The sequence below is a fragment of the Hydra viridissima genome, unplaced genomic scaffold, assembly GCF_058129835.1.
Source record: "Hydra viridissima isolate aposymbiotic clone 2 unplaced genomic scaffold, HvirCarnegie_v1 scaffold_48, whole genome shotgun sequence".
Classification (NCBI taxonomy): domain Eukaryota; kingdom Metazoa; phylum Cnidaria; class Hydrozoa; order Anthoathecata; family Hydridae; genus Hydra; species Hydra viridissima.
The window spans coordinates 3,045-29,711 of record NW_028324333.1 but is presented as its reverse complement, the minus strand read 5'-3'; the positions used below and the strand labels follow the sequence as shown (position 1 = coordinate 29,711).

Sequence of the window (26,667 nt, the reverse complement as noted above, 5' to 3'; positions counted from 1 at the left end):
AAATAAGAACGAAAGCCACACTTCATCTGTGCGCAAAGGTTCATCTGGCCCACGTGTGGGAAGTATATATTAGCCATATATTTACCACTACTCATTATGGGATGGCGTTGGAGTGGCTCACGTGTGGCAATAGTACTTATATCGCTCAAAACCACTTTCAGAACGAAAGTACACTAACTTTTTACATGAAATCTGATATATATATATATATATATATATATATATATATATATATATATATATATATATATATATATATATATATATATATGAAAAATAATATGCTTCTTGCTTTTTGTTATAAATTTATTTACAAACATTTTATTTATTTACAATAACTTTTCATTAAATTTATTTATTCATTCTTCTCTCGATGCATACGTCTACCACCACGATCTGCTGAGTTATGCAGTGAAGCGGTGATGGCTTCATTGACATCTTTGTCTGTAGCATTTTTGCAATGCCTTCGAACAGCAACTAAAATCAGTTTATTATTATTTATTATTTCGATTATACAAAAAATTAATTAATTTATTAAGGGTTAATGTCAACTTTATCAATAAGTACTTGTACTTGACAAACGGTTAACTCTAACGGAATAGCTACTTTGCTTACTTGCAATAAACTTTACAAAAGCCTCAATTGAATATTTGTTTGAGCGTTTCCCAGTACGACAACAACTCATCTGTAACTCATCAGTCATGAAAACATTCAAAATGTTTCGTACCGTATCAGATATATACTTTCCACCTGCTGTTGCTAGCCAGTTAATCTACATTCAGAAAAAGAAAGTAAACAATTTAAAAGTACACAAAGGTGTATAAACACATACATAAATATATATAAGTGATTACTAAAAAATAAAATTTATATATGAATTCAAATTATATAAAAAATTGTATTATCTAAAAAAAGGTTAAATATTCGAATTTTTAATTTTTCAATGGATGCAACCGGAGTTTTTATTAAAAAGTTTTTCAATAATATTTAAGTACAACTTGCAAAAAGTGAGGCCATTTCTTCATCCTGGCATTGCAACAAAACAGCATCTAACTCTTCTATGCTGCTTGATTTCATAAATAAACTTTCTTCAGTATGACCAATTGGCATACGCTCTATCAAATGTTTAATCTCTTTTGTCGCAGACGTTACAGATTTTACTAAATCTAATCAAATCGAACTGTTATAAGTATTTAAAAGATAGACAAATTAATATATGTACTTTAAAAGATTTTTCACCTTTAAGTAAATTTTCAATGGAGGACAATCGGTATTCAATTGACTGTGTGATTGGTGTAAGGGTGTTAGTGGAATTTTTGGTGTATGGCATTGGCAAGAACTCCTGATATAATTTTTAAAAAAAATTCTACTTTAATTACATTTATGCATATTTAAATTTAATGATCTTCAATTATAATTATTCTACTTAACAGCAAACTTATAATTACTAAAATAAAATTTACAAAAATCTTACTGAAGGTAAATTTATTTCATCAGGATCATTTAGTAATGACACAAAGCTTTGACTAGATTTTCCTTGGTGTTGCATCTCTCGAAAAACATTCTAATCATATATCAAAATTAAATGTCTAATAATAACATTAACAAATTTTAACTTATAGTATTGCTATCAAGCAACATGTTTAATACTTACAGCATGATGTGGTATTGGCAGTAATGGTTGGCTACCTGGTGTTGATGTCTAAAATATTTTATGCTAATTATTAAAATCTAGTAAAACTTTATCTAATTTAAGAAAATAAAAATTTGTTGATTGTAATCAACAAGAGTAAGCCATGTTTAAATAAATATTTTCGTTTCCACATTTAAAATAATTATTTAACATTTTTTTCATTAACGTAAGCAAGTTAATGAAAAAAACTTGTTTTTAATAAAGTCACTTTATAAGCTTACAGAAATGACAGCCTGCTGAAGAGATGTAGGCATGTTGAAATCAGAATCATCTTCACTAGACATATTGCCATGAATTTGAGAAGCAAATAATGAAGGGGATAATCGTTTTGATGTTGTCTTCCTACGACATGAATTACCTTGATATTCTGAAGCAAGATCACTTGTTTCTTCAGATATTTTTAACTTTTCTAATGCTCTTTCCTCACAGTCTGTAACAAAGTAGTCAAAGTAGTACAAAGTAACAAAAATGTGAGTTGATTGTGCATTAAAGTAATATTAATAAACCAGGTATAACTTAAACGCACACACACACACAAACACACATATGTGTGTTTTTACCTGCAGTAGATAAAATTCGTATTTTGTATCTTTCCCAATCTTTATTGGGAATCTGTCTCTTCCGGCGCATTCCTTTTAATGAAGTCATGCTACATTTTGGCCACATACACTCGCTGTTTCCATTAAGCCATTCCTTTGGAACATACTCCACAGTATTGTCGTTAAGGAAATGAACAATATAAAACATATCTTTACACTGTAAAAAATATAAATAATATAAACTATTTGTGCATATTATAAAAAACTCTAGGAATTAGGAAAGATAATTTCAGTAAATATCGTTTTGGGCTGGCACAATATTTACAGGGTATTTGCCACCCTGATGACACTATGTTTACAATAGAATTACCATAATTCAATAAAAAAAATTTTGCATAAGTAATAGTAGTAAAATAACTATATAAATTCCCAATACTTGCTAGGACTATAGCAATATAAATTAACAATATCAAGTAAATAAAAAATAGGTAAAACAACTCATACTTTTCTATATATAATTATTTCATAAAAAATATCTTTATTACATAGATATAAAATTCATAAGAATGCCTATAAAAAAATAACACTAAAAAACTCATAAAAAAATTAAACATCTTTTACGCAACTGATATAAATTGGTTATACAACTAATTATGTAACAAACTGTTTTTTAAAATTAAATACAAAATTTAAAAACTAGATAAAAGTCATTTTTCAAGATTTAAATTGAAGACTATAAGTGCTAAAAGTACAAATGTCTTCAATTGTTAAACAGTTCAAAATTTGCTGCTGTTCAAAAACTAATAGTTTATATAAATAATTCTGGTATTTTGATCAATAACTAAACAATTTATTAGAAGCAAATGGAATGATGTAAAATATACTATTCTCACAAGGAATACACACACATTTGTTAATTAATGAAACATTGCATACATTACTATTTGAGTGTTTATACAAACCTATATGCATAAATGAAGAAGGATATGGATGGGAATACACGTCTTCATATAAAGTCATTACATTTCCATTACACACAACATCGGTAACAAACGAAGTAACACATACTATTCCAGAAGAGGTGAGATATATATTGTCTGGTGAATGTGTAGATAAGTAAAATAAGTTATTGCAAGATGGCGATAATGTTTTGAAAATTGAACTTCTAATTACATTATTGATGCACTGTTTGAGGCAATTGGTGTTGGAATTAATGGTCTTTTTAATATGCCTTAATTTATTCTCAAAAGGAAATGATGACCAAAAGTCAAGTGGACCAAGGTTTTTTACAAACTCATCTAAATGTAAAAGACAATGAATGTTATACACTAAATTACCTTTACCATAATGATCTGCAAACGTAGTAACAAATTTCTTCAAACACCAGGAAATGTTATCCATAATTGGTAAAAAATCTGATCCAAGCATATTGAATGCTGCAAAATGGAGAAGCATAGTATGAGCATAAACACTGGGATGCAGAAAAGATCTCATGACTAATGGTGCCAAATAAATAAAAAAAGTTCTAAATTCAGTTGCTTTCCATCGGTCCATCTCAACCAATGGTCTCACTTTTCTGTGTTTAAATTCTTTAGGCATGTGTTTCCCATTTTCAACGATCTTATTTGATAAAGCAACTCGATTAGACGGCGGTATGCGAAATGAACCTTTGTACACACATGTTGAAGAAACCCATAAAAACAAAAGTTTTCTGAACACACCTTCACATAACAGATGCATGTACTCAGCTGGCACATAAGTAACAGGAGGTACAATACTACCAATTGCCGTCATTTCCTTTTGGTGATCTTTTTCTTGAAAATTCAAAAACTGTTGATCAGTTCGAGCAGGAGCATCATGATTATCAAAAACAACCTTTCCATTAATATAGCTACCAGTTTGTCTGCAATACTCACACCCATTGTAACCATTAAAATACTTTATACCCTTTATAAATGCTCTTGCCGGAGCATCACTTACAATACAAAAAGCTACAATTCCTGAAAAATATTTATTCAGGTCATTCGGTTTATTTGTGCCAAAATAAAGAGATACAATGAAAGGCTCAAGGCAAGTACTTTCATTAACTTTTGCTAAAATAGGCCAAAATGATTTAGAGCAGGATTTGAATAAAGGCATCCCATCGATATTAAATGTTAACGTGATAAGTGTAGAATGAAAATGAGTAGCTTCAGCGCAAAGTAAATTATATCGATCTGAACTTATCCTAAAGCTTTGCAAACCAGATTCTATATACCTAATAAGTTCAGTTTCTAGGCCAAAGTGAACAAATTCTCCACTACCCATCTTTGAGATATTCAAATGGGTCGAAGAACATTTTAAAAGTGTTTTATATGATTTAGGTAACTCCGGATGTTTTGTTATAAGAATTTTTAACAAATCATCCAATGCTTTATTTTCAACATTGTATTGAATTGCCCAAACACGAATTTCCTCTAAAAGTGACTTATTTTTAATTTCTTCTGAGCTTGTATCTATGATACTTTCAAAAGAACGATAACTACCAAGGTTAATGCTATTATTGCTACTTGCTTCTAACGAAGAACTCTTGGGCTCTTCTTGATTGTAACTAACAACAACCTCATGAATTGCAGCATCTTCCTGAGCTTTTTTGTAAAAAGTATCAACTTCTTCATTAATGACAAGCCTTTTTTTCTCCTTTGACAGCCCACTCCATTTTTTATCCTTTAAGAAATAATATGATACAGAAGTAATTAAAAATAAATTGTATTTTAAATGTATTTTATACTAAAAAAATGTAAATAAATATGAGTATATATATATACATAATATACATATAAATGTATATATACAATGTATATATATATGCAATGTATATATATATATATATATATATATATATATATATATATATATATATATATATATATATATATATATATATATATAATAATATATATATATATATATATATATATATATATATATGTTTATATATATATATATATATATAGATATAGATATAGATATGTAGAAATAATATCAATAGATACAAAGTACGCTTACATTGTTAGCCATTTTATTTAATTCTTTTATTACTATTCCCGCTTCTTTTATGCAATTGTGTAAGATGATTTTTTTTTTTTCTAGAAATTAAACTGAGATATTTGGAAAAATTATTTTACTTAGTAATATTTTCCTCACTTCTTTTATGCAATGTGCATAAGGCTGATTTTTTTATTTCTTGAAATAAACTAGGATATTTTTAATAATTTATATTGGATAACAAGCCACAAAAATTGTCATTAAAATACCGCTAAAAGTTATATTGGGTATATATACCCAATATAACTTTTAACAATAATATATTATTAATATACCCAATAACAATAATATATTACCCTTTAACAATAATATAATACCCTTTTACCCCCTTAACAATAATATAATACCCTTTTAACAATAATATATTATTAATATACCCAATATAAATTTTAGCGGTTTTGTAATGCAAATTAGAGTGTTGAAAATCTATTTAACAAATCAAATTTGCATTGCAAAACCACCTGAACATATATATATATATATATATATATATATATATATATATATATATATATATATATATATATATATATATATACATTTATTTAAGTTGTTGATACCGTATAAACTAAAAAAACACAAATTTGCATTACAAAACCACTTAAACATGTTAACAAAAAAATATATATATTAAATTGATAAGCGTCTGACGTAATAAAATAATATTGCGCTTTTCACAATGGAATGAAGTAATTTATTTTAAAGTTTAAAGCGTGGTATGATGTGGCAAGATAATGAATGGCCCATATCATAACCACATCTATTTTAGCATGTGTTTATTTAAAGAGTATACCGCATTAAGTGGGATAATTATGTGGACCGCATTATGTGTTTCACACGTGGGCCACACTCATCATCAGTTTATATATCGATAAACATCTAGAAGATAGTTTCACGCTTTAAATCCACTTATAAGCACTATGGCCACATGTGGCCCATATATACCTTTCTTGTCGGGAAGATCCTTTGATGGCAAAAACAAACCACCATAATCTTCAACTATTTCATGAAGAATGAGAGTTTACATAGGAATGTACGTATGATAAAATATCAGTTAATGATTGAGAACGTACGTTACAAGAAATAGTATTTATCAACTTTCTGGCTCCAAAACTAGAGATATATCCCAATATTGTTTCTCTGTCGCTAAACATTTGAAGTTCATTAGAGTACAAAGAAAGTTTTTCAAGTTCAATAATTAAAATTCCTGATTAAAATTGACCTTTTGCTTTAATACTTAAAATACTTAAAAAATACTTAAAATTGACCTTTTGCTTTAAACATGACCTTTTGCTTTAATAAGGAGAAAGCCATTAGAATAGGATTCAATCATTAAGCTATTTGCATGATTTGACCCAACTATGGAATTTCTTAGCAGAATCCAATTTAAAAATGACTTTAATTGCACTACTTCAGGATTGTTATTGTAGCCATTTTGCCACAAATGCAAGCAAATGGTTAGTTATACTGTTTTTGATTGCCATAGGATCAATAATAACAGCACAATATTTAAAATTCAAATCTGTTTTCTGTTTATCACCGAAATAAGAAAAAAACATGCAATCAACCAGGATCACAAATTACACGGCCAATGTGAAAAACTGAACTGGCAGCAAGAAGAAACAACGTCGATTGAATAAAGTTGTATGCACTTGGAGAGTTAAAAATGAAGAGTTAAAGCAAATGTTTTTACTTCATCGTTTTATCTGTTACGTTTTGGTTTAACATTTTGATTGGAAAATTGATTTTTAATGATTTCGTATGAGTCCAAAAAAATTTTCACTGAAAAAAGTTGCAGCATCAATAGTGCTTAATAATGTCTTGTAAAGAACTGATTTTCTTTTCTTTTCTTTTAACTTTTGCTATAAAGCTTTGACTTTTTTTTTTTAATATTTCTTTTGCTAGTGATGCAGATTTTATAGATAGTGTTGGAGATTGATTTGTTTTGTCAGTACTATCAATAATGTTTTCAGGCTGATAATTATGTTAAAATATTTTCTTTGCTGGTTTTTTTTTTTATGGCAGGGTAAACATCAAATTTTGTTTTTTTTGACAAAGGATCAAATGTTGGTAGTGGATTTATTGGTGTTCGTATTGTTGGGAGTTTCCTTTTTGTCTTGTATAATTACAGAAAATTTAAAACTGAAGAAAATTGAATGTTGTCCAAACTCAACACTTGCAAAATTTTTATTTGGAATACAGTACCATAAAAGTGCCTAACTTTGCACAACCGTTGGTAACTTTGCACGACCGTTGGTAACTTTCCACAACCGTCGGTAACTTTTCACAACAATGTCAAATATGTTTTACTCTCTAGTAACTAAAAATTTGAACTACAAATGCAAATCACTTTAGAATCCAACGGTTTGTTTTAGCGTCAATACGAACCTCATGTAAAATAGTTTTATAAACGCGATTTCTCGCAACACGAGTCGTTTTATGTAAACATAAAAATAGAAGATGTTTTACAACTTTTATCTGTGCAGCAGATCAGAATTGAACTTAAAAGTGAATAAACTGTTTAAAGTGTTTATTATGGTATTTGGCTTGAAGTATACTAAGTGTTTAAACTATTATCGATAAAAAAAAAAAAAATAAAATAAAGTTTAACAATCTTGTAAATAAAGTACTTTTTTGGCAGAAATTTTGGGGTAACTTTGCTTAATGTACAAAGATTACCTTAAATATCGTTGGTCATCAAAAAACAATAATTTCTAAGACTTCATGCAAGTACTTTATATAACCAGAGTTATTTCATAGCTTTAAATAACTTCTTGGGTAACTCAAGTTCAAATTAAGTTATTAGTTATGTTTTTTCCAGATGTCAAGTCATTACAAAAAGAAGCTTAAGAAAATACAAAACTAGAAAATACAAAAACTATACAGAGGACGATCTATCTAAATGCCTTGAAGATGTAAAATCTAAAAAGTTGACACAAGAGCAAGCTGCTATAAAATATGGTGTTAGTCGAAGAATGATCTGTTACAAATTGAAAGGAAAGCATAATTTAAAACCTGGTAAACCGTATTATTTTCCAAATTAGAGGAGACTCCCTTTGTCAAATGTATCATTCAATTAAGTCAATTTGGATTTCCTTTTGGTAAAGAAGACTTATGTCATATTATGTACAATTATATCCATAGTTCTGGTAGAAAAGTAAAAGAATATAGTCATTCCTGGGCCTGATTTAATCAAGTCATTTTTACAAAGACATCCAGAGCTGACAAATAAATTTATTTCAAACATAAAAAAATCATGAGCAAATTTTAATGAAGAAATTCTAAAAGAATTTATTCAATATCTTACCAAAACCATGCAAGATGTTCCTACAGGCAACATTTACAACTATGATGAAAAAATCTAACCAATGACCTTGGCTCTCACATCTCTCCAAAAGTTATTGAAGCCTGTGAAGAAAATTAAATAAAGTTTGTTTGTCTACCATTTAATAATACACGTATAACTCAACCCCTAGATGTAGCTTTCTTTAAACCTTTGAAAACAGCTTGGTGTAAAGTTATCACTGAGTATAAAGATTCACCTGTTGGCTGCACAAAGATTTTTCTTGACAAACAACATTTCTCAGAACTTTTAAATAAGTAAATATCTGCTGTAGAGTCAAATCAGGATAGTAATTTACAATCAGGTTTTAGAAAGTGCGGTGTCTATCCAGTGAATGTCAATGAACTTCTTACAAAATTTGGAGAAAGAGAATCTTATGATAAAGAAGTTCTAGAAGACAGCTTTAAGGTTTTCTTACAAGACAAATTTAAATCTTTGGAATCTGTAGGAACTAATAAACAAAAAAAGAATCTTTCTTCATTGCTAACACTTTTTCCTGCAGGTAAAAGTGTTAGCAATGAAGATCTAGAAAAATTTAATGAGGGTTGTGATTTTGCCTCAAAGAAATATGCAAAGAGGAAAAAAAAGGCAAAACTAGAAAATTTTTCAAAGTGCCAGAAATAGGCTTTCAATAGGGCTTTTGAACTGTGTTTTGTTAATTTTGATTTTTTATTTAAAAAAAGGAAATCTTTAATTATTTTTGCTTAAGCTTACCAAGATACAAAGGAATTTTTTTGTTGTGTTTTTAATGAGATTGTGTTCAGTTTTCTTTTGTCATAGCATGTTATATTCTTTATTAAGCAAAATAATACGAAAATTAACCTTTTATTTTCTATTAAACTACCCTTTGAATTATTTTTCCTTCAGAAAGTATGAAAAAAGAGGTCACTTTGCACCAATCCCATACACCATAAGGCTATTCTATTTTTTTTAATGTTGTGCAAAGTTACCCAGATCCCTGGTTAATTTTGCACATTTTTTAAACAATTTTGAAAAACTGCTTCTTAATTTGTAAAAATAAATTTAACAATTCAAATAGAATTTAGATATCTTAAATAAATGATTTGCTAGTTTACATCAATATAATAGAAGTTTAAAGCAGGTTTTTATAGATGAAAATTACAAGTCAAAATTTGTTAACTGATTAAAGCAGTTAACAAAAAACCCATAGTTGGACATTTAGTTATTTATTACACGTCATTGCTAAAAATTGATTATGACTGCTGTTTACGCTATACTGTTTTCATTTATCCATAGAGAGTTTTCATAATACTAAAACAGATCGAGTCCATACAATTTCTACAAATCTACAAAGAAAATCGATAAATATGCAGAAAAATTTACATTCGCAGCAAAATTTTAAAAGTACCGCAACCACTTTAAACTTATTTTCTCTTTTTCTTTTAAACAGGTTCTGGCAGCTTATTGTTGTAAACGTGAAAAAAAGTGTTTTCTAGCTTTTACCCGGTGTGGTGTTGTAAACTGTTGTGGTAAAAAAATATGCTTTTTATTAGCCGTAGAAAATATAAAGCATACATTTTATTAGGTACTTAAAAAAAAATTACTGGGTGAGGTTGTTACGTTTTTACATCCTAATGAGATTGATAATAATGAAAGAGTATATTGGCGCTAAATGTATTAGAATATTAGGTGTAGTTAAAAACTTTAGAATATGCTGCAGCGTATTCAGCGTACAGCACGCATTTGCTAAAATCAAGCACAGGAATATCAAATTCTGCTTGGGTTCTTTTTAAAAGATAACTGAATTAGCTAAAATTTAAAGTGGTATTTCAGTGGTGCTAACAAAGAAGTTCCAAATATTCCGCAATGCCATCATTGCGGTTTTATTACGCTACATATTAACCGCATAAATTATCAATATTTTAAAAATAAAATTTCATACTCTGTAAATCATACGGTATGACTTTTGATCTTCTTAATACATTCTTACAAAATAAGTAAACTAAAGTTTCTATTTCAAAGAAGCAAAAGATCAAGATTGGCTCGTCACCAAATTTATGTTGATAATTAAAAATGTTAAAAAAGTTTGTTTAGAAAGTCTTAAAACAATAATTTGATTCATATCATAAGACCAATTTTATCCAAATAAATATAAAGATGTATGACCCAAAATGTTCTGCAAAATAACTGTAACTGACAGTATATTGACTTTAAAACGACAATATTCTTCATTGTAATAAATTTCATCTTAACGTTAAATTTTTGATTGTAAAACAAGAAACGGCGAAATAAAAAACGGCAAAACGCTGTTTAATGCAGAATTGACTCTTTTTTGTTTATGTGGCGAAAATTCGTAATATCTCCCATTTACCACGTTTAGCTCATTGTCTTACCCGCTTTTAATTTTTGACATATAAACGAGGTTAAAGTTGCTAAAATTTAAGTCACGAATGAAATTTTGCCATTTTGAATAAGCCATATAATATAAATTTTAAATTTTTAGTTAGCTATATTTACACAAAATGATTACAGACGATCAGTTAGCAGTGTTTTCAAACTTTTTGGGAGTGACATTGTTCCTTCTAGTTGTCTTATATCATTACATTGCCGTCAATAATCCTAAGAAGAAAGAAAACTAAGTCAGTAAATGGTACGTTGAACAGTAGAAATCTTGTTTTGATAAATTAGTAACTCGTAACATATAAGCTTTGTGTTTGTGCTTATGATTTGCGTGTGTGTGTGTAAGTGTGTGTGTGTGTGTGTAAGTGTGTGTGTGTAAGTGTGCGTGTGTGTGTGTGTGTGTGTGTGTGTAAGTGTGTGTGTGTGTGTAAGTGTGTGTGTGTGTAAGTGTGTGTGTGTGTGTAAGTGTGTGTGTGTGTGTAAGTGTGTGTTGTGCATATACAGGTGTTCATCCATGTAATACAAAAAATTGAGCATAGATAAATTAATTTATCTATGCTCAATTTTTTGATTTTCTTATTTTTCTTTTATATCTCTAGACTTGCAAGGAATGGTGGAAAAGTGCATAGTGATTGTATTAGTTAATAAATTTGTATAATAATCAAGTTGTGTTTTCTCTGTGTTTGGCTCATACCATTTTTATTTGTTAGTTCATTATCATAACTTAAAAATATTTCTTTTCAACTAAGTTAATTGAAAAAGTACAATTCTTTTCATATTTTTGAACAAGCGAAGTTGCCTCAACATTTAAAGTTATAAAACAAACACCAGAATATAAAAATTTATTCTTAGATAATCTTTTTAATCCCTCCTATATAAGAAATGAAGCCCTAATGTATTTCTGATTCTATGATTAATTTTTTAATATATAATTGGCAATTAAAAATTTAATCATATATATATTCCAATACTTTGAACTTACTATTTATACTAATATGAAATAAGATTCAAATAATGGAGCATGATAACTTATCATTGGTTTTGTATGGACCAGATGACATGAAACTAGTAAGTTGTTAAATTAGAACTGTAAAAAAGTTTACCTGTTTTTAAGATAAGATTTTTAAGCTGATACAATCTTGAAATATTTTATTAGGAGCAAAGACCAGTTCCTAAGCCTGGAAAAAATGGTAAGTTTTAATTAATTTAACTTATGATTTAAATCAAAGAGATTTGTAATTTTGTTTTAAATTTAAAACATAATTACAAATAGATATGTAAGAATAAAAAAGAGAAGAGAGTTTTTATTCATTTACTATAATCCATTATTAGTTCTAGTTTTCTACAGAATTAGAACTGATAATGGATTGTACTAGATGAATGAGAATGATTTGTTCATCTGCATAAAAAAGAAAATGGAGTTAAAAAAATGAGAAATAAAAATGTTATTTAGCATGCTATCTTTAAAAAATATGCTAAAATAAAAAATAGCTTGAATAACTCAAAATCTCTGCATTCCTTTTGCTGCTCTAACTAAAGTTACATCCTCACAGCAAAGGCAGGTATATATGCCTGAATGAAAAGACAGTCCAAATATGCTGCTATCACAGTTTAGATCAAGTAGTAATTGACATTATCAAGTTTCAATCTACTCTAGAATTTCTGAAAATTTTCTTTGTCTTCACATATATCTTCTGTAATATTCAGAATGAAACACTTGTCTTTGTAAATCTCATTTTAATTGTCTTTATAAAATATTTACAAAACATTTTCTGATCTCTGTCAAAAGATATGCATAGAATTTCTGTAAAATGAAAGCTTTTTTTACTGTTTATATTTATGTTAAAATTAAGAAAAAAAAAATTATCAAAGCTTTAAAATCTTTTCCAATTCAGATATAATTTGAAATATAATTGTTTAATAATAATAATAAAAAAACAATACTGTTTAGATAAAAAGAACCAGCAACATTTTATTTTCTATTAATGGTAATTTTTTATTTAAGAGTATTTCCTTTCAAATTAACACCCTAAATTACTTGCTGTAAGCTTTCTTTTCCAATTGGTGATTTTTTGTAAATAAAGTAGGCAATTTTCATATTATGGAAGTTGCCTTTACTAACAAATGATTTAATTACTAATTCCATAGTGGAAAATAGTGAGGCTAATTTTTAAATTTTTTAGTTTTTTAATTTTTAGTCTCAATAGTTTTCACTAAACTAAAGTTCATAAGGCTCTAAAGTTAAATATTCTAGAATATCAAATAATTTTCAATTTGCTGAAACTTTTCTTTCAGAAGTGCTTCTTGCAATGCATAATGTTGGTATTTGTGGATCAGATGTACACTATCTTAAGCATGGTAGAATTGGAGATTTTGTGGTTAAAAAGCCAATGGTACTTGGTCATGAAGGAAGTGGAATTGTGGCACAGATTGGTGAAGGAGTTACTCATTTAAAAGTTGGTATGTCAAATTCATTAATCAAAAAAAATAAGTTATAAAAGAAATTATTTTGTTTGCTTGATTCTTTTGACTCTAGTTTTTCATATTTCATCAACTTTAGTTACAAGTTTTATAGAATATGATTTCCCTGTGTATTTTTATTTGCATTTATTAATTTTTGATTTTAGAAGTTTGTTTTTTATTTTGTAATAAAATATGTAAAAGTTTTGAGTAAAAATCAAATTAAATCATTAATTAAATTAAATTTACTATTTGCCGAAGTTTGTATTTACTAATATTTAATATTTTGTTTGTAATTTAATGGGTTTTAATGAGATTGTAATTTTTAACTTTTTATGTAGCGAAGTAATTTTTTAGTTTACATTACTTTTAATATTTAATTACAGTTATGCTCAAAACTTTTCAATGATCAAGTGTAAAACTTTTGGTTAATCAAGTGTAAAGGGTAAATTAATTAAACCTTAAAGGTTTAAAAGACATAACTAACCAGACAGACAAATTGATTTTTTACTTAAAATTTAAAACAACTTAGGCACCATGTTTGTACTGTGAATACAATCATAGTGATTGTATTCAGGTGAATTTTATTTGTTTATTTTATTGTGGATAAAATTATTGTGATTGCAAATCTTTTAAAGTATTAATAAACTTTCATAAGAATAACAATTATTTTATTTGGTTACACTAATGATTTGGTTCATATTTTTCTAGTAAAAATTTCAAATTAGGTGATCGCGTAGCTATAGAGCCTGGTGTTCCCTGTCGCATTTGTGATTTTTGTAAATCTGGAAAGTACAATTTATGCAACAATATCTTCTTTTGTGCTACTCCACCAGATGATGGGAATTTATGTTGTTTTTATGTTCATGCAGCAGACTTTTGTTACAAGTGAGCCTTAGATTGTTAAGCTATAGTCTTATTGAAATCTTTGACTTAATGAAATTAGTTTTTTGTTTAAAGTTTTTTAAAAATATATATTGGATAGTATAGACTTCCTGATCATGTGACATTAGAAGAAGGTGCATTATTGGAACCACTATCAGTAGGTGTTCATGCTTGTAAAAGAGCTGGAGTAACCATGGGGGATAAAGTTTTAATACTGGGAGCTGGTTAGCTTTGTTTCTCAAAGACCTTTATTTATTTCATATTGTTATACATATAGGCAGATACATACAAATATATACTTTTTTTGTTATGGTGTTAGAATAAGTTGAAGTGGATTCCACTTTCATAAATACTTTTATAAATTAATTATAGGTCCTATTGGACTGGTGACTTTATTAGTTGCAAAGGCTGCTGGTGCTAGTCAGGTTGCTATAACAGGTAAGCACTTCAATTTAATTTTGCTACTAATATCTTTTTGCATATTTAGAATTTTATTGCATTCTTAACTTTATATTTGAGCTCTTAACTAAGCAGCTACATTTTAGATTTGGATGAAGGAAGATTGGATATGGCAAAAAAATTTGGTGCTGATAAATTGTTTAAGATAACTTCAAGAGATGGGAAAGAGGTTGCAGATTACATCACAAATGAATTTGGGCAAGCCAATCGAACCATAGAATGTACTGGTGTAGAATCAAGCATCCAAACAGGAATATATGTAAGTAGCATTTTAATGAAAGAAAATTTTATTGCTCAGTTTTGGTCTAACTTTTTTTAAACAAAAACTTTCTATCACCAAGCGTATTCATAATGTAGTACTTATTGAATAAATTACAAAAAGTTAAAACTGGTAATGTTTTCATGCCTAATAATGCTTTGAGTACTTCAAAGCTTTTGTTGACTCTCTTACTCTTAAATTCCTTCAAAATGTTTTATAACCATTTTTCTCATCTTTTATATTATTTTTAGTGTACTAAATCCGCTGGTGTTCTTGTTATTGTCGGTATGGGTAAAGCAGAAGTTACTCTTCCCATAGTCAATGCCTTAGTTAGAGAAGTTGATGTGAGAGGAATATTTCGTTATGCCAACTGGTAGGTATATCTAAAACATAGAAGAAGAAAAAAAAAAAAAATTTATACATAAATGGTATAAATATCGTTTATATAAATATGACATAAATGCCGGATTAAATGATATAAATATGTGTTGAAACATCGGTAAAAATGGTTAAATAACAGTATAAATGGTACAAATATTGGTTTAAATTTATCGGTGTAAACCAAAACGGTATGACATGATATAACATCGTGTAAATGGTTTGTTTTAAACATGTACTATAATTAAAAACTACTTCTGATTTTAGTTATCCTACCGCTTTGGAACTAGTATCTTCTGGTAAAGTAGATGTCAAACCGCTTATTACTCATAGGTTTACGTTGGAACAATCTGTTGATGCTTTTGCTGTTTCAGCATCTCAAAGTGACGGTGCTATCAAAGTGATGATTTCGTGCCAAAAATAAATTTATAAACGTTTTAAGATCTTAAGTTGTTGTTCTTGTGTAAGTCTTGGGTTCAAGTCAGAAATATTTGCCTGCCTTTTATAAACCTAACGTTGCATTTTCTATATTGTTTTCTTAATGATTGGTATAAAAATACAAAGTTAAGCAGCTTAGTGTTTTTCATTCACTGACAAACATCAACGATGGATTATGGTGTTGATCATCACTTGTTTGTTAAACAAGTACTGAAGGTAGTTTCCAAATGGACAAATATTTCTAAGAAGCTGAGGAGTTGGACTTTCTGAAAAAGCTGCAGGTTAAACAGAAATGTAATCGTACAACTTTTATTTAGCGTGTGCCTATATATGTAAAGCAGAATTTATGATGGAGATTTTAGACAGTAGTAGTCAGTTATGGAAATAGTATCACAGAATGATAGTTCAGTTCACAACCTGAAACTAAGTTAAGATGAAATTAGTATCATTAAAAGCTTGGGGGAAATACTAAAGCCTATTTCAGTGTTTTCATCACAAGTTAGTTCAGACAGAATGATAACCCTTCCATCTTGTTGATTTGTTAAAAATAGATAAACTTTCCTGTGTATCCTCGTCTTTTTTTTTCAAAGTATTAAGAACTGAAAACCCATAACGGAGAATCCGTTTCGGGTAATTTCTTCGAGCTCTCGATTTCAATCTTTTTAAAAGTCGGGATTCTGATGTTACCTAGTATGTACGAAAAACCTAAACGGAATAGATACTCTTTGCTTTGCAATTTGTGCAGGGGCTTATGCCACACTTCAATTTCAATAAGCATATCACTTTACATAACAGTCTCTATTATGTAACTATTCCTACGAATGGCTAAACATTTATTACTTTTGTCCAATAAAATACTGAAAAACTTGAAAGTTGCTAACTGATTTTTCTCTGTTAAAATTTCATCTTCGCAAGATGTTAGCAATTTTAGTTTAAATTGTTGCTCTTTTGGAAAAAAAGTTATTCAAAAAAGAGGTAAAAAGAAAAATCGCAGTAAAAAAGGAGAATGTGGTTTTAAAACAATTTTCAAAATTTGTACATTTAGAAATCAAAGTGCTCTTAATTTTAAAACTATAAAACAAACGAATCTACAAAAAGTAATATCCGTAATCTACAATTGAAAATGTCATATACAATATTTACATCTAAAATTAAGAAACTGTTAAAATAACTCGCAGTACTAAAACAGTAAGCAACATCAACTATAAACAGAAAGGAAATTTCTAGAATTTAAAAAATTTCTATTCTGGATTCTCGCATAACTTTTTCATCTATTAAAAACTTAATAAGCTAGGTAAAACATCCTTTATAAAAGCTTGTAGTGACTTAGAAAAGGTTTTTCCCGCATAAAAATGAAACTTCTATTTTTGAAGTATCGTTCCTAAGATTTTTACGAGTCTTTTAAAATATCAACGCATTAAAACACCATTAAAAGCAAACGCAAACTTAGATTTTCTAGATCATTATTTAATGTTTTGTCGAGCGCAAAATCAGGCTTCAGCTGTAAACTGATCGTTTTTTTTTTATGTAAAACGCTGAAAAAATGTCAATCAGAAATCTTAATAAACACTACTTTTATACCTACGCATAGAGTTGAACTTTTTTAACGTTTTAAAATTATTACAATTAGAACAGTAGGACACTACCTCCAAATCTGTTAGCGGAACATACCAGCACACTGTGCATCTTATTCTACTTTTTTTCCAACTTAGTCCGCATGTATTGCACAAAGGAGTATTTTCGTCAATGTCCCTCCATTTCGGTGTACGATGAGTACCACATGATACACATGTTTTAAGAGATTTTATTAGTGTTACGCCTAGTTCTTTGTCTGAAAAATTTTCAGTTGAGGACAAAGTATGGTAAAAAAAAGAAGTACTTGCAAACGGTATACTATCGTCATCACTATTTACAATAGGTTCTTGGTCATTTTTTAACCTTTTTATAGGAGTAGTTTCAGCAAATTTTCTTATAGGAGAGCATTCTAGTTTTCTCTTAGGTCTTGGCTCAGTCACGCACAATCTTGATAAAAGCCGTTTTGATATAGGAGTGGTTTCTACTTGCTTTGCGCCAGTTTCTACCATCGAATTATGTCTTTTTAATTTTCTATTTTTTAAAGTGGAGTTTTCGGCAAATTGTGAATGAAAGTAATCCGTTATCTTTTCTTTTTTTACAGTTTTAGCTTTTCTGATAATGCTTTGTGTAGATTTCTCTTTATTAGTTTTGGCAAATTTTAAACTGGATTTTTTTTTAGGTGTTGATATTTTGGGTAAACTAGTTACTGAAAACTTGGCTGGCTGAATCTTTGGTTGCAATACTTTGCTGTGAGAAGTATCTTGAGAATAATCTGGTAACGTGTAACTTTCCCATAAACAGGAGCCATCTAAACTGTCACATGACGAATCCGACAAAAAAGATTTACCTGAATAAAACGACTTACAATCTGAATTTATAGACTTGGTGTCTCCAACACTACCATCATCGCAACTACGCCATGTTTGACTAGATTAAAAAACCAAAAAACATGAAAAGTTTTTAAACATACATTTAAAACAATTATCAAGTTGAATCAAATATCTTTTCACTGGTCAAACTACAACCGTGTTATAACCCACAAATTTTTAAAGAGTATTTTTTGTTGATTCTGGTGAGAAACCAAATGTTGCAGCATCCATAGTTTCCCCAACCTTTTGGTACGGCAAACTATGGATGCTGCAACATAGGGGTCTTCCATATATTATGCCAGGCAACTTATAAACATTTTATCCGGGTTCCCCCTTTCTCAGGTTATAACGTTTTTCCCGACCCCCTTCTAATGTTACAAATTTTCAAACATTCCTCCTTTCCATAACAATTTTCTGTTTTAAACATAGTTGACATGTAAACCGTATTTTGTTAACTCTATTTAATAAATTAGTTGTGCTTATGGTCGGTTTTGATCATTCTTCTTCTTTTAAATTATAGCTTATTAGATAATGCATTTTCCTAAATTAACAAAAGATTGACATCTAAACAACTTTTTTAAACAAGGATCTTTAAAAATCGTCACATGCAAAATGACGATGTCAAATTCCTTTGGAAAAAGAATTTGACTATCGTCATTTTGCATGTGACGATAGCTTTTGAAAATTTTATATTTTTGCCAGAATAGAAAAATTGAGTTTATTAGAGCTTTAATACATCGCGACAAAATTCGATAATAGATAGAGCCAGAAGAATCAGTACATTGTAAGGAGGCAGAATTAGGTTTTAAAAAAAAACGATTAGAAAAAGACTTGCACATGGAGACTTATTTAACCTGTCATAAAAGTAAATGATGAATAGGTATCGCAACCGAAAACAAGCAAAAACAATAAAAGCTCAAAAATCAAGTCAAAGACAGTAAAGGAGGAAGTTTATAAGAAAGTCTTAAGAAAGTTTTTAGAGAGAGTTTTTAGAGAGAATTTTTAGATAAACAAGAAGTTTCATAGGTGAACAAAAGAGAAAAGAAGAAAATGTTGGTAAACAGAAGAAGTAAACAGAAGATATGTTCATTAAAGAAAAGTAAACGGAAGTTTTGGCCGTTTGTATTAAAGAAAAAGAACAAGAATAAAAGAGCAATTGATTAAAGCAACAAAAAAATAAAACATATTTAAAAAGACCGCCCTCACAATATCCAAGAGCTATTTGTTGGAGTAGTGAAACAAAATATCATACAGCAAAATCGCTGTCCAATTTTGTGTGTCAAAGTCGGCTGAAAGTCAGGTAATTCAAATATGTTAGACTTAAACTGAGGCAGTTATTGTCAAGACAAGTTCTGCAACCAGACAATAATATACTTTCTTCTTCTTTTAATAATATACTTCTTCTTCTTCTTTTATATATATATATATATATATATATATATATATATATATATATATATATATATATATATATATATATATATATATATATATATATATATATATATATATATATATATATGAAGAAGAAGAAGAAAGTAAATGCAGTACACCGCAATGAAAAAACTTTTTATGACCTTGAAGGAATAGCTTTGCCCGAATTAATTTTTCAAAAACACATTTTTATTGAACAATTTTGCAGTGGAGTGAAGTACTGTAGAGCATGTATTTTTTGGAACCGATGTGAGCCGAAGTGAAGTATGTTCGATGTTCCCGTACGCCAAAGATTTGATTAAAAATATCAGTTTCCAACAATAAAGTATGGCAGAAGTAATATCATGGTATAAGTATGCTTTAGCTGAGACTACTTCGGTCCTAATCAATCAAACAATTTATTTACAAAGATATCATTAAAGATATTATGCTGCCACATAGGAAAGATAAAATGCCACAAAGGCGGACTTTCAATAAATTAATAATCCAAAACACACAGCAGACTCCGACAATAACAAGAAAATTTGATTTTGAGAGTAGCAGTTTCAAAGTCCTGACCAGAATCCGATCGAACATGTGGGGACGCTTAGATCGAATAACTGAAAGCAAAAATCCAAAAATAAAGACATACTTTTTGCTCAACTTGATGTCACTTAGTCCAACATCATTCTGGACATCATCATAAATCCTGTCGATTCAATGCCGCGTCGTTACAAAGCTGTAATCAATGCAAAAGGTTATGCCATCAGTTATTAATTGAAAAAATAATATCGATTTTTACTCAGTTTGTTACAACTTTTTTAAAAAAGTTTTCTGTCATTTTGCGATAGAACATTATTTGAAAAAAATTTTTTAAAAGTAAAACAAAATATTATTTTTATTTTGAAACCGGTAACCATTTATAAAATAAAGCTAAAAAAGAATCATCAAAATCGGTCTAGTAATTTAAAAAGTAGGGGAGAGTGGGGTATTGGCGAACGCGGGGTAAATCCGAACAAGGTCATTACGGCATGTTCGATTAGGAAACTTGACAAATTTTTTTCCCCCTGGCGAGAGTGTGTTCCATGATCAGTTCCAGACGTACAGTAGTGTAGTATAGATGCGCATGTTGTTCACGATAGATCTATTCTAAGTTTTTCTCTTTGTTTCATGTAATTTTTACTTGCGAAACATTTATGTATTGGCTATACTAAGTATATAAAACCTAAACTTTTTTTTATGTAGTTGCAAAGTATCATAATCATGGAGTTTTTTAACACGTATTATATTTAGGGTATATTAATACAACCTCAATATATTCATTTAATTTGATTTGGTTGGGTCGCTGGGAAATAACGAACGATCTTAGTCGGGTAATAACGAACGCTTATGTCACCGCCTACGTCCGTGTGATATCAGAAATGCTCAATGATATATATTAACTTAATATATCTCATTGGATACGCTATATTCTTTTCAAATACTTTGAGAAAACATCGAAGTATTCTAGTGTACACACGGACGTTTCTTAAATAAAGTTATTATAAATTATTTATTTAGTTTATTATTATTCAAAGTTAAAATTACATTTTGAAGCAAGTTAAACATTTACAATATACATATATATATATATATATATATATATATATATATATATATATATATATATATATATATATATATATATATATATATATATATATATATATATATATATATGTATTTATGTTATTTAAATTTCTTTTTCATTTTAGATGCCACGAAATTATAATAGAAAAACTGAAATAAAATATAGACTAGAGGATTTAAAAAGGGCCATAAAAGATGTGAACAATAAAACTTTGTCATTAAGTCAAGCCTCTTTAGCTTATTCGGTGCCTAAAACCACTTTATTTGACCACTGCAAGAGAGAATTCATAACACAACCAAGAGGTGGAAGAAAATGTATATTCTCAGATGCACAAGAAAAAGAGTTAAAGGAATATATTGTCAAATGTAGCCAGGTTTTTTATGGGTTAACAATTAAAATGGTGCGACAAATTGCTTTCAAATTTGCTGAACAAAATAACCTGAACCATAAATTTAATAGGACAACCCAATTGGCAGGTAAAGACTGGTATTATTCTTTCATAAAAAGAAATTCAAATATTTCATTGAGAAAACCTGAGCCCACTTCGTTAAACAGAATAAATGGATTTAATGCAACAGAAGTAAAAATGTTTTTTGAAAATCTGGAAACTTTACAAAGAACTTATAACTTCGACACTAATCATATATATAATGTTGACGAGACCGGTATTTCTAATATTCAACGAAACTCCAAAATATTAGCCCCTAAGGGCCAGAAACAAGTTGGGATGGCAACCAGTGGGGAAAGGGGTTCAACAACTACAGTTGTTTGTGCATTCAGTGCTTCAGGAAAGTATATTCCTCCATTTTTTGTATTTAAAAGAAAACGCATGAATGATCAGTTGTTGCGGGGAGGCAATGTCGATATGCTTGCCACGGTCAGTGACTCAGGTTGGATCAATGAAAATTTATTTGTGGACTGGCTTAATCACTTTATGTCATTTGCTAAACCAACCAAAGACGAACCTGTGTTATTAATTCTAGATAACCATGAGAGCCATATTAGTCTTGATTGCTTTCTATTTTGTCGTGGAAATGGAATTGTATTGTTATCCCTTCCACCACACACTTCCCATAGAATGCAACCATTAGATTTAACATACTTTGGTCCACTCAAATCTGCATATAACAGGGAATGTGAAATTTTTATGGCAGCAAACGTAGGCCGAAGAATTACTCAATATGAAATTGTTGAACTATTTACAAAAGCTTTTAATCGTCTCAGCAATATTGAAAAAGCAGTCAATGGATTTCGAGGAGCTGGTATTTATCCGTTAGATCCCACAAAATTCAATGATTTATTTCCAAGAAGTATCGTTACACCTGAAACGTCATTACTTGATAACATTATGAGTTCAGAATCCCAGGTAAATGCAATGAATCAATCAGATACTCAAGCCAAATCATCTGAAGTGTTAGTTAATCTGTCATTGAATCCTTCTAGTGTAAGTCTGTCACCTGATGTGAATGTCTCCCCTGAACTGCTACCAAATAGATCAAATCAGTCAATACCTCTTTTGAATATTGTCTCTGTACCTAATTTGCCAAAAAGGAAAACCAGAGAAAGTCTAAGAAAGAAACATTCGACTATTATCACTAGTTCTCCAATGAGAGATTTTTTAAAGGACAAGGAGCAAAAGAAAAGTATGAAGGAACAAGAAGTAAAAAAGATTTCTGTTAAAAAAAAGAAGGTAGGAAGCAACTTTAATAAGTTTGAGGCTAATAATGAACCAAAGAAGAAAATAATAACCAGAGATGATAAAGAAAATGATTGTTATTGTTTAATTTGTGAAGAAAAGTATCATGATCCACCAACGGAAGACTGGATTATGTGTTACAAATGTAAGTCGTGGTCCCACGAGAAGTGCACAAGTTGTGCAAGCACATCTAGAGGTTTTCTCTGTGATTTTTGCACTTAATAAATGGAAGTAACAATGTTTGAATAACATTGATAGATATTTGACATTTCATTGATGTAACATTTTATTTTGTTTGAATAAAATTTGTTGATATTTCTTTCTTAACATTTGATTTGTTTAAAATTTTATTCAATAATATTTTAGCGCTTCAATTAAGTTTGATTTGCTTTGATCATCATTTTATCCACTCCAAAAGTGTTTGTTATTACCCCACGGTATGTTCGGAATTACCCCACGTACATAGGGTAATTCCGAACACCAATGGTTTTGTTTTTGATCGAATTTTCTATTTTTTTATAAGATGTATGAAAATTGCTTTTGAGTGTTTTTAACTGAATAGTTAGACTAAATGATAAGCAATAAATATCATCAATATATAGTTATAGTTGTCTTTAATTCGCATTCCCGCTTAGCTGTTCGCCAATACCCCACTCTCCCCTATTGAAAAATTTCAAAAAATTTCGAAGCGCCTCTATCAATATTAACAGTAGTGTATATAAACCAGAAGAAAGACTATAAAATTCATTTTCATTGGAAAAATTGCCTCGACTAAAATAAAGAGACAATTAAATCGCCTAAATTGATTTTTAATAATATCAGTAATAAATTATTCAATAATTTAGTAAATATTAAAGCACCTATAAAGATTAAAACCAGTCATACTTCAAGACTTATAATGCCATGCTTCATCGAAAACATGTCTCGTATACACCTTATTTATAAATAGTTCATTAATTAAATATAGAGTTTATGTAAATCATTTACATAGATATCCCTGTACTATTTTAAGTAGTTATAAAATGAAACATCTCATAACATCTATTAATCGAAGTATCACAAACCATTTATTACAAATTTTTGAATGTCACTTCAATTTGAATATTTTTAATCATCAAAATGTAAAATTAATTTCATATACTTAAAAATATTTTCATAAATTACAAATCTGGATAAATTTCTAATGGCAAACCACACTGTGTTTTTAATAGCAAAATCATCAAAATTTACCAAAAAATTCAAAAAATTTATATTTAATCCGTGTATTTGAATACGCCTATTCGAACGCGTTAACTTTTTTTTGCGTTTACTGATAACGCATCCTTCTCGCTTTGAACGCGTTGCGGTTTAATTGAAAACCGCGAATGTGCTGTAACGACTTTGAAACTAAATGAAGACCACAAAGAGAAAAAACGGCAATTATACTTTTAATTTACACTATCAATTTATGTAACAAATATCCAAAAAAATAATTTGTGGATCCACGAATTCAGTAATCCGTTAACCCAGACTTTTCTTATTTTAAATCAATCCATGATTTTGATTTAAAGTCGTTATTCCAAAAATAATTTACTTTTTGTTTAAAACATTTTTTGTAAATGACTTTTCCAAAAAAAAAAAAGATATAGATCAGCGTTTTTTAACAACATTGACATCACCAATTTAATTCTGACGAAAAGTATGATCTTTGAACTATGATCAAAAAACTCGTTAAAGAAAAAATGTAGAATGAATTAAGTTAAGTAGAGCGTTAGAAATTCATTTCTAAAGTATTTGTTTAATTTCAAGTAAAAACACATAAATTGACGCTTAACATAAAGTATTACAAGATATTTTGAAACTGTCTTATTCTTTTTATGAGTAAGATAGTTCAGAAAATTAAATTCCTTCTACTTTAGCTAATTTTTTTTGTATTTTTATAAACTCATCACCATTAACTTGTGTTCAAACTAAAACCAATGTCAGTTATCATGCTTTTGAAATGTTTAATTTAATTGTATACATTTTTAAAGCTTGACATCTGAAATAACACTATAAGCCAACTGTTTTATTAGCCTATTTTTCTTTTAACATTTTCCTTAATTCAACAAAAGTAACATATTATACCTTCGTAAATATGCCATATCTTCGTCTTTATTAAACAACTTCAGATTCTTTATTCTAGATACCAATCCGTGAGTACTTCGACATATTCTTTGTTTTACATTTGTTTTCTGAATGCTTATAACACCATTTAAATTGTTTTCATTGATATATAGTTCCTGCGACATCAGCGCTAAAATATTCAGCTTTTTTTGTTGTGTGCGCACAAGAATTACAAAAACGTTCGAAAACTACAAGTTATAAAAAGATTCAAAAGATCGACGTGACTAAATAATTTCAAAAGCGTGCGATTTGATTTTTCTTTAGTTAAAAGGAAGTTTTAACTAAAGTGAAAGTGATTCGAATCTTATTACCGAGGGGAATATTATCTTATAGAACACACTTCTATTTAGTATATATGTTAATATATGAATTTAAATAGTTTCATTAAACATTTTATTTAAATTTTAAAATGTTTTTGATTTTTAAATTATTCTAAAATATGCCCAAGCAAAGCTCTTATTTGCAATACCTTGCCGGCAAAGAACCCCCTTTATTCCAGATTTTTCGAACAAAAGTGTTCATTGATGCAAGTAAAAGAATCAATAATGAAAGAACGAATTTTTTTCTCTTTCTTTCATATATATAGCGTTTCATTTATAAAAGTATCTTTGGTGCTATTGGCTTGCTGCTTTTTTTATTGCAGTGGTTATTTGCTATTGCTAGTCAGAACTTTTGATTGATCTAGCTTCACTTTATTTTAAAGTGGATTATATTAATATTAAAAATATCTAGTTGTTATCATTAGACGTTTAAAGTTTTTTTTATAAACAAATAGTAATTATAAAATGTCCGGATGTCGCTCCGAAAAAATCTTAATAATTTGATTTTTAAAACCAATTTTATAAGCAAATTTACCGTTACAATAAATTCAAAAAACCATTCTATGAACTCCTTTAGATTTTTTAGCGGTACGCACGTTTTTATATGGGCCAGAGCTTAATTGTTAAAAAAATTATAATTCAACTTCTTAAAAATGCAGCAACGTATTTAAACGGGCGCTATTTATTTAAGCAACGGTTTTTTTTACGTTGAATTTTTCATTATATTGGTTTTATATAGGAATTATTCACTATAAAGATTGCAAAAGACGAAACAAATTTTACTTAATACTAACGTTAATATCACATACAATCAGATTTCTTTTTTTTTTTTTTGCAAAGTTATGAAAAAATTTTATCGTTAAAAGTCAATTTACTGTCAATTACAGTTAAAATAAGGGAAAGTATTGCACAAAAATCTTCTTATCTATTAGGATATATAAATTTTGAATTTGGTATTGAAGTAAGAATTGAACTGCTGTGTGACAACTTATTATGGCAAAATTAACAACATTTAATCGTATTTTTCTTACTTTTACTTATAAAATTAATATTATCATTGTTATTTTTTATTTGAAAGCCTTAAATATCTTTTGGTCACATAACAATTGATACAATT

General features: G+C 28.6%; 4 protein-coding genes and 1 pseudogene across 9 annotated transcripts; 2 read left to right on the top strand and 3 right to left on the bottom strand.

Annotated features, from left to right (window-relative positions):
* Window positions 1-285: 285 nt before the first annotated feature.
* LOC145197058 (uncharacterized) lies at window positions 286-2,565 on the bottom strand. Of its 2 annotated transcripts, XM_080073771.2 has the most exons (8): window positions 2,254-2,561; window positions 1,915-2,123; window positions 1,655-1,702; window positions 1,475-1,564; window positions 1,240-1,342; window positions 1,003-1,166; window positions 616-772; window positions 286-477 (listed from the first exon to the last, which is right to left on the bottom strand). In XM_080073771.2, exons 1-8 carry the CDS (start codon window positions 2,438-2,440, stop codon window positions 356-358), a joined length of 1,080 nt encoding a protein of 359 aa, XP_079929897.2. In that variant the 5' UTR covers window positions 2,441-2,561; the 3' UTR covers window positions 286-355. The 2 variants fall into 2 exon arrangements, with proteins under 2 accessions (XP_079929897.2, XP_079929898.2); XM_080073772.2 differs by lacking the exon at window positions 286-477 and having other exon boundaries at window positions 633-772; window positions 999-1,166; window positions 2,254-2,565.
* Window positions 2,566-3,114: 549 nt separating this feature from the next.
* On the bottom strand, window positions 3,115-5,419 carry LOC149876062 (uncharacterized; annotated as a pseudogene). The gene is made up of 2 exons (XR_016448934.1): window positions 5,281-5,419; window positions 3,115-4,938 (listed from the first exon to the last, which is right to left on the bottom strand). The product of XR_016448934.1 is annotated as an uncharacterized LOC149876062 (transcript).
* A 5,629-nt stretch (window positions 5,420-11,048) lies between these two features.
* Window positions 11,049-16,035, top strand: LOC149876061 (sorbitol dehydrogenase-like). Of its 2 annotated transcripts, none has more exons than XM_090075795.1 (10): window positions 11,049-11,273; window positions 11,623-12,091; window positions 12,180-12,213; window positions 13,319-13,483; window positions 14,212-14,371; window positions 14,474-14,592; window positions 14,741-14,806; window positions 14,914-15,086; window positions 15,338-15,459; window positions 15,732-16,035. In XM_090075795.1, the coding sequence occupies exons 2-10, from the start codon at window positions 12,038-12,040 to the stop codon at window positions 15,886-15,888; spliced, it is 1,050 nt and encodes a 349-aa protein (XP_089931921.1). In that variant the 5' UTR covers window positions 11,049-11,273; window positions 11,623-12,037; the 3' UTR covers window positions 15,889-16,035. The 2 variants fall into 2 exon arrangements, with proteins under 2 accessions (XP_089931921.1, XP_089931922.1); XM_090075796.1 differs by having other exon boundaries at window positions 11,076-11,273; window positions 14,469-14,592.
* A 949-nt stretch (window positions 16,036-16,984) lies between these two features.
* On the bottom strand, window positions 16,985-25,467 carry LOC149876059 (uncharacterized). Of its 3 annotated transcripts, XR_016448935.1 has the most exons (3): window positions 25,192-25,323; window positions 20,412-20,498; window positions 18,278-18,404 (listed from the first exon to the last, which is right to left on the bottom strand). XR_016448935.1 is itself a non-coding variant. In XM_090075799.1 (2 exons), exons 1-2 carry the CDS (start codon window positions 25,353-25,355, stop codon window positions 17,462-17,464), a joined length of 1,107 nt encoding a protein of 368 aa, XP_089931925.1. In that variant the 5' UTR covers window positions 25,356-25,467; the 3' UTR covers window positions 16,985-17,461. The 3 variants fall into 3 exon arrangements, 1 of the variants encoding a protein (XP_089931925.1); XM_090075799.1 differs by lacking the exon at window positions 20,412-20,498 and having other exon boundaries at window positions 16,985-18,404; window positions 25,192-25,467; XR_016448936.1 differs by lacking the exons at window positions 18,278-18,404; window positions 20,412-20,498 and adding an exon at window positions 21,512-24,471 and having other exon boundaries at window positions 25,192-25,337.
* On the top strand, window positions 21,492-23,412 carry LOC149876060 (uncharacterized). The gene has a single exon (XM_090075798.1). It carries the CDS (start codon window positions 21,514-21,516, stop codon window positions 23,305-23,307), a length of 1,794 nt encoding a protein of 597 aa, XP_089931924.1. The 5' UTR covers window positions 21,492-21,513; the 3' UTR covers window positions 23,308-23,412.
* Window positions 25,468-26,667: the final 1,200 nt, after the last annotated feature.